Below are 7,319 nucleotides of genomic sequence, written 5' to 3'. Positions count from 1 at the left end.
TCCTTCCCTCTGTGAGCACACTGTGGTCTCGAACGCCCGCTCGGACCGTGGCAACAGATTTCTCTTTCAGGCCTCTCCAGAGAACGCCTGGCCAGACTCCTGAGTGGCACATATTTGGGCCGCAGCCTGGCGTTGGAGGCACAGAGGGACGGAAAAGAGCAGGAGGAGAGGGAGGAGAGAGGGAGGAGGAGGAGGAGGAGGAGAGGGGAGGAGGACAGAGCCATGTGGCTGATGTTGGTAAACAGTATCCAGCCTTGTCCTGGCATCGTGGCGGCACACAACACCGGAGATATCAGGCGCCCGGGCCACACACAGACCGGGACAAAAGGTAGACACACATACAGACATTCACATTCATACACACACACACACACACACACACACACACACACAGGCGGGCAGAAATACACAGACAAATAAAAGAAAAGACTCACGCTCGGTGTCTGCCACTCAGCAGCTGCTCCAGTTTCCATGGCAACAGCCTGAACAATGTAGGAAGAGCTGTGTGTGTGTGTGAGAGAGAGAGAGGAATGGAGAGATAGAGGGAGAGTGTGTGTGTGTGTGCGTGGATGTGTGCTCCTGTGCACTTGAAATGCTCGTGTGTGTGTGTGTGTGGTGCGTGAGTGTGTGTAGGTGTGTGTGGGTGGGTGTGAGAGGCTACAGAGGGGGAGGTAGCCGCAGGGTGCTGAGACAGAGAGGATTCAGAAGACACTCTTTTTTATTTCTTTGTCAGGATGAGTCCTGTCTTTCGGAGCAACAAACCAAATGGATAAAAATATGAATGCAAATGGAGAAATAAACAGATGAGGATGAATGACAGGCAGGGCGGTGTGTGTCAGGACCCCCCGCGCCAACTCCAAAAAATGATCAGCACTGACAAAGACGAGGATTTTACGATGTCTATTTATTTTTCAAAATGAGGTATTTCAAAGTGCTATGAGTTTGCAGCACTAAATGTACATTTTAAAAATGAAAAAACAAACATCTTATATCCGTTTACCCAGTTCTATGCACCCGATAGTTACAAATATAAACAAAAGAGGAAATAAGAGGGGGGGGGGGAGGGAAGAAGGCCAGGTACATGAAGATAGAACACATTTTCTGTACAAAAGCATTATCTGAGATAGAGGGAAAAAATGACAAGATAAAGTGATATCTACTGAGAACTCATTTTCATACGAAAATATAAGTATCAAATTTAGTATGTATCAGGTTCACACTAAAAGCATAAAGGTGTGTAGAATTAGTAATATGGTACAATACAAAGAAAAAAGAGAAGGGAAAAAAAAACAAACAATATATTGTTATATTACAAAGTTTCACGACTCTCAAAAATCGAGGCCTTACAGTACTTTTAAAGGTATATAAACTTCCAGTCTAGTTATTGGCAGCTTCCTGACATGTATAAAAACCCAAAGACAAAATGTATTACAAAACAAGGCAGATCTGAGTGTATTTTTTTGTCTGTACAGTATTGTTATATACAAAAGTGTCGGCTAGCAAGGTGCACAGTTATACATCCATTGACTTGGTTTGAGCACCAGTGTGAGAGAGAGGAGTGAGAGAGAAAGATAACTCGTAGTGGCATTGTTTGTGTGACCCGGAGCGCCTCAGTCGTCGTAGTCTCTTCAGTTTTTGTTGTTTTTTTTTTTTTGCAGTGGTGAAGGCAAAGTAAGCGTGCACTGCTTTTCTATAAGTGAACTCTGAACTTTGAACTCTCCAAGCAAAGTGCCCTCTAACACCCTTCCCTGTGGGAGTCACCTGATTCCAGGCTGGTGTCACAGTGAGTACAAAAAAAAAAAAAAAAATAAAATAAAATAAAATAACAAGATACAAATAGAATTGATATAAAAGCCAGAGGAAGCGGAGACGAGCCGAGGGGTGTGTCCTCTCTCTCTCTCCTCTCGCCTTCCTCATTCTTTTGTTTTTCTTTCTTTTTTTTTTTCCTCAATGTGACTGGATTGAAAAAGTAAACCCTAAACATTCTTAACGTCAACAAATGTGCAAAAAAAGTGGCGGCAGTGAAAGTCCAAGTGTCCCTCCAGCACCTCCCCCTCTCGTCCATCCTGTTGCAGATGGCTGAGTGTGTTTTCGGAGATTTCGTGGGTGTGTGTGTGTTCAGGTGTACGGAGATATGCAGGCCTATGTGTGTGTGCTTAAGTGTATAGGCCGATGTGTGTATGCGTCACGGCGTCTTCCAAGATGAAGTGTAGTGTTTCAAACAGACTGAACTGGGTGGGAGGTGGCGGAGGGGGGGTTGTCCAGGGTCTATGTGAGTGTTTATGTGTTGAAGCGGTTGTCTGTTAGCGAGTCCTGGCCTGCTCCAGCCTGCGCATCAGCTGCTGCCTGCGGGCCTGGAGCCTGTCCTTCTCCTGCTGGAGCCTCATCTCCTCCGTCTCCAGCGAGCTCACGTACTCGGCGGCCTTCTTCAGGATCAGCACCTTGGCCGCCTTCTCGTTGTGCGCCAGCTCGGGCACGTGGTCGCGCAGCGTCAGGAAGCTGGAGCGCAGGTCGTTGCGGCGCTGGCGCTCCAGGATGTTGTGGTTGCGCCGGCGCTCGCTGTCCTCCGAGTCGGAGCCGCCTCGCGGGCTGCTGTCCCCGCTGGCGCTGCGTTTGCTGCGCGCCCCCGATGTGGCGGCGGTGGAGCCGACGGAGCCGCAGGACGTGGAGGAGGACGACGAAGATGAGGAGATGGTTCTGGTCGGGGGTCGCGGGGCGTCAGTGGTCTTCTGTTTCTTGGGTGGCGGGGCGGGGTCATCGTCCGACGCGTACGGCGAGGGCGCTGCGTAGTTGTGTTGCTGCTGGTGGACCGAGCTCCTCTTCAGGATCAGCTCCTGCGGCGCCCGGCTGACGAACCGGCTCACCACACCGGACCCTGAGACAGCGCCCCCGGATGAACCCATCTTGGGACGCACAGAGATGGTGACGGTGCCCGTCGCCATGGGTGACGCCTTGGTGATTGTGGAACGTCTCTTCTCTACTGTAACCACATCAATCTCCTCCTCCTCCTCTTCCTCCTCCTCCTCCTCCTCCTCCTCCTCCTCTTCTTCATCCTCATCCTCATCCTCATCTTCTGTAAAAGAATAACAGAACATGAGTGACTTAATCACTGTGACACACAAACTATTCCTACTATGTAATCTACGTGTACCAGCAGGTGACAGGTGTGTATGTATGTGTGTTTGTGTGTGTGTGTGTGTGAGATCAAGAGAGAGTGTGTGTGGGTGTGTGAGAACATTGCTCAATGCAGTTTGCATAGGTAGAAACCTCTTAATGCTTAGTGTCAGTCACTCCTCCACTAATCTACTCTGCAGGCGTTGACACGTTCAGTCTCACTGCCTACCAGACAGGCTGGATTTCTGCCTTTCATTCTCTCCCTCCCTCCTTTTTAACTTCTCCTCCTAATCTTCTCCGGTGAGAGGAGACAGTTTTAGTCTGATGCCTGCCGTCTATCAGCGCAGCTCCAGTCGTGCAGACAATGTGCGATAGTGGCGGTGGCATTAAGAACTTTTTGACTTTCGCTGAACTGTGCTGCCGTTCGTTCCCTCCCTTTTCTGGCTGAGCTCTCCATCTTAATACCTGTGCAGAGTTCGAGCTGAGCAGCTGAGACTTATCACCGGCCGGCGCCTTTGAAGATGAGAGGAAGTGGCCAATCATGAGGCACAGAGTGTGAGGCCCAGTTAAAATGCCTTTTGTGATAATGGCTCTCATTATCAGCTCAGGAGCATCTGAAGAGTGTGGCATTTTACAGCTTACAGTAACCCACTTCAGACACTGGTGCACCGGGACACTGCCTCCACACACACACACACACACATACACCCACACACACACACACACACAATCTGGCAACACAATCAAAACAAAGCAGGGCACTGCTGGGTGGACAAGGGGGTGTGGCTGACTTTGCCACATGTGAGGCTGGGGCTGAGCTGCTCAGGACTTGACTCTGAAAACAGGGCAACTCATTTGGCTGTAAAGAATATAAATGGAAAAAAAAAAGGGCACTGAGCCTAAGCCTTTGTTTGACTCTTTGGCGAAATCAAATTCAGTCTAACAGTTGAAAAGTGTATAAAGAGCATAACTCAGGTGTCTCCAAGGGATCTTTTGTTTTTTAACAGTGCCTTCCATCTGTACATCTGATTTCTGCGGTAATCACATTATGTGCTTCTGGGTGCCAGGAGCGGGTGAGGTTACTTTGTGCCCATGCAAGGCTTCTTTAATGTCCAAACTGCCGTCTATGCGGATAAACCTGCATTGTGCCCTTTAAAGTCTGCGGTGTCTCTTTGATGGGAAGGTGAGGAACGCGTGTAACAAAAAGAGAGGCGCGTCTTAACGCCACAAGCGGCGGAAAGAGCCCTGGATCGGTATTGTGCGCAGGTTGGTGGGGCGGCAGGCGATCGGATCACCACCCTTTAAGCCTGGGTGCTGGAGCGGCGCCAGGGAGACAGCTGTCGAGATGGAGCGCTTGTTCAAAGCTGTCACCCCCCTAAAGAAGCAGGGCCCTCCTCCGGCCCCTTTCATTTCAGCCCCCGGTCCAGTCGGCGGGGGTGTTTGGCAAGACTGGCTGAGCCTGCCCTTTATGCCAAGCTGGAGGCCTTTGTACTGCTGTTTCACAGCAACAGCACACTGATAAGGACTCGTGGGTGTTTGTTTAGGGAATACGTGGACAATAATGGGTGGGAGTTGGAGTCTTGTGTCGATTAAATACAGACAACACTCGTTTACCAAGCTAAACATGAAGCCTCTTCCTCAACACACTGTCCCTGAAGAAGAATCACTTCTCATCAGGGACTTTGGCTGTGTCAGTGATGATCGGTAGTGAGTTTTTTAGTTATATTCGCGCTTTGGAACAACATCACTTGCCTTCAAAACGCATAGGATGTGCTTTTAGTCATCACTCAGCGCTCGGCCCCCATTCCAACTCAAGGCAGGAGTTACAGACTGAAATATGTGACAGCAATTTCTCACCCACTGTGCGCAAATGGTTCCCTAATCCATCCATAATATAAGCCTTCACGGAGCCATGAAAAACGCTTTCCCAACTCATCAGTTTATTAACACCTCCTCAGCTATACATTTTTGTCTCGCCCGAGGATAACCAGGTTTGGGTGCAGTTAATGTGTGTGTGTGTGTTGTCTTTTTGTTTGGCGGAGATGCCAACTGAGTTCCTAGTACGGCACACAATTCCCCATTTTACTGCCATCTGCCGGATGAAGAGCCTGCTGATTACATAAACCTCGTTCACTGTGTCACTACTCTGCTCTGTGTGTGTGTGTGTGTGTGTGTGTGTGTGTGTGTGTGTGTGTGTGTGTGTGTGTGTGTGTGTGTGTGTGGAATGTAAGGAGGCAATCCGATTGTTGACCAGTCATATGAACAAGCTCCAGTCACCCAGTTAGATAGGGTACTGGATTACAACCAGGCCTACAATAATAATAATAATAATAATAATAATAATAATAATAATAATAATAATGACTTGTCTAAGAATGATAGCTGGATTATAGGGGTGTTGTATCATCAGCTGTTCCTAAAACGGAAACAAAGGCTTTTACGCGTCTCCAAAATGCTTACCAGAGTCACTGGCAGCGCTTCCGTGGGCTGTGGAAGTGGGCAAGGTCCCGGCTGAATCCCTGCTGCCGGTCCTCTTGTTGACAGGGAAAGGGAATACCACCGTGGGGTCCACACACTCTGACACCGAGTTGCGGCTAACCACCTCCGGCGCCTTGACGCACACACCCCTGCCGCCTCCCGCGGCGGTGGAAATAGCCTTTCCGAGCTTCTCCGTGACCACCCGCTCTAACTTTTCCCTGGCGGAGAAGCCACTCCACATACAGTCCTGGATGATGATGCTGTTGGGATTAGTAGTATCCAAAGCGGAGCCGAACAGGTCCCCATCGTCGGGTGCCCCCCAGATATCGTCCTCGGGCAGGAGCAGCAGCTCGGAAGCCCAGTCCAGTGGGTCTCCTAATCCGAAGCCTAGGGGGTCTGCGTCCGGGGAGGCCGTCGCCTGCTCCCCCGGTAGCGCGGCTCGGCTCGGCGAAAGGGGCGGAGTGGGCAACAACTCGAATTTCTTCCAGATGTCCTCTCCCGGTGGCGCAGAGTCGGGGCCACAGAAGTAGAAGTCGTCCTCGTCCGGGTAGAAACATGGTTGTAAGGAGTCAAACTCCAAGTCGGAGTTTTTACTTATGATCGCCGGCATTCTATCCCACAATCGGAAAACCTGAAAGGGAACAAAAGATACTTTAGTCGTATAATATAAAAGAGCGTCTCTCTCTCTCTCCTCCAATTTCCTCTCTCCTCTATCACACCTGAAAACAGCGTCTTCAGCCAGACTCCAAGCCCACACACAGACAGTCTACTCCCCTAAATTCCACAGTCACTCCTCTCTGGTGCTTAAAACCACACAAATCTCAAAGGAGAATGTGCGTAAAAATGTGACCGCTGACTCACAAGCCGTGCGGCATTGGCTCACCGTTCACTACGCGCACCAGCAGAGCTGATTAGGATACAACAAGCATGTGTACAGCAAAAGAGATTTAATAACAGCAATTCAGAGGAAATGCGTCCAGACTGGGGAAAAAAACGCCATAAAATGACAAGTAGTGCCAATATCTACCCCCTGAAATGAAGGATGCTCACCTTGTCCTGACTTGGGATGATGATGTGTGAACTGGATTTTTTCGTCTCTCGCAGTCAGTAATACAGACACTAGATCTAGAGCAGTCATCTACTTTGGGAGCACAGACAGTCCTCTAACACACATTGTGCCCGGTTGCAGAGAGTTATACACTCAGAGCTGCGGGAAGAGAGCAGACTCCTCCCTCCCAGGAAGGGGGGAGGTACTGTCGGGCTTTGGATTTGATGCGGCGCGGGAGACAGACTGGCTGGGAGCTTTCTTTCATATCTACTTTTCAAGGTGAATGGAGAAATAGCCCAAACATGTATGGAAAAAATACATACATGTCATACGGTAATGATAGCCGCGAGGGAAATGTCTCCCCTCTTACCCCATCTGTCCACGGGGAGACAAACCAAGGACCATCTACAAAACAGACGAATCCCTGCAGAGCGGCAGGGATTCAGTGTTGCTCAAGGGCACTACAGCAGGGTGGATGCTTACCGACCTGGAGGCTTGAAGCATCTTGTTGAGGAACGGTCTCTTTAACCACTAGACCTTAAAGTAGTGCCAATTTTGCACGTAATCTGTCATTATTTTATTTGTTTTTGTGTACTATCTCCTTCAAAATAAATTGATGCTTTCCTGTTGACGAGGACTAAAAATGGGGCTTCATCGCTCAAAACGCCATGAATTCTGG

At 49.4% G+C, this 7,319-nt stretch overlaps 1 protein-coding gene across 2 annotated transcripts; it reads right to left on the bottom strand.

Annotated features, from left to right (window-relative positions):
* Positions 1-1,641: 1,641 nt before the first annotated feature.
* Positions 1,642-6,751, bottom strand: mycn (MYCN proto-oncogene, bHLH transcription factor). 2 transcript variants are annotated; one of them, XM_030047606.1, is made up of 3 exons: positions 6,643-6,751; positions 5,575-6,223; positions 1,642-3,073 (listed from the first exon to the last, which is right to left on the bottom strand). In XM_030047606.1, exons 2-3 carry the CDS (start codon positions 6,200-6,202, stop codon positions 2,304-2,306), a joined length of 1,398 nt encoding a protein of 465 aa, XP_029903466.1. In that variant the 5' UTR covers positions 6,203-6,223; positions 6,643-6,751; the 3' UTR covers positions 1,642-2,303. The 2 variants fall into 2 exon arrangements, with proteins under 2 accessions (XP_029903466.1, XP_029903467.1); XM_030047607.1 differs by having other exon boundaries at positions 1,642-3,070.
* Between the last annotated feature and the right edge of the window lie 568 nt (positions 6,752-7,319).

The sequence above is a fragment of the Myripristis murdjan genome, chromosome 24 (assembly GCF_902150065.1).
Source record: "Myripristis murdjan chromosome 24, fMyrMur1.1, whole genome shotgun sequence".
NCBI lineage: Eukaryota > Metazoa > Chordata > Actinopteri > Holocentriformes > Holocentridae > Myripristis > Myripristis murdjan.
This window is presented reverse-complemented; position numbering and strand designations above follow the sequence as displayed.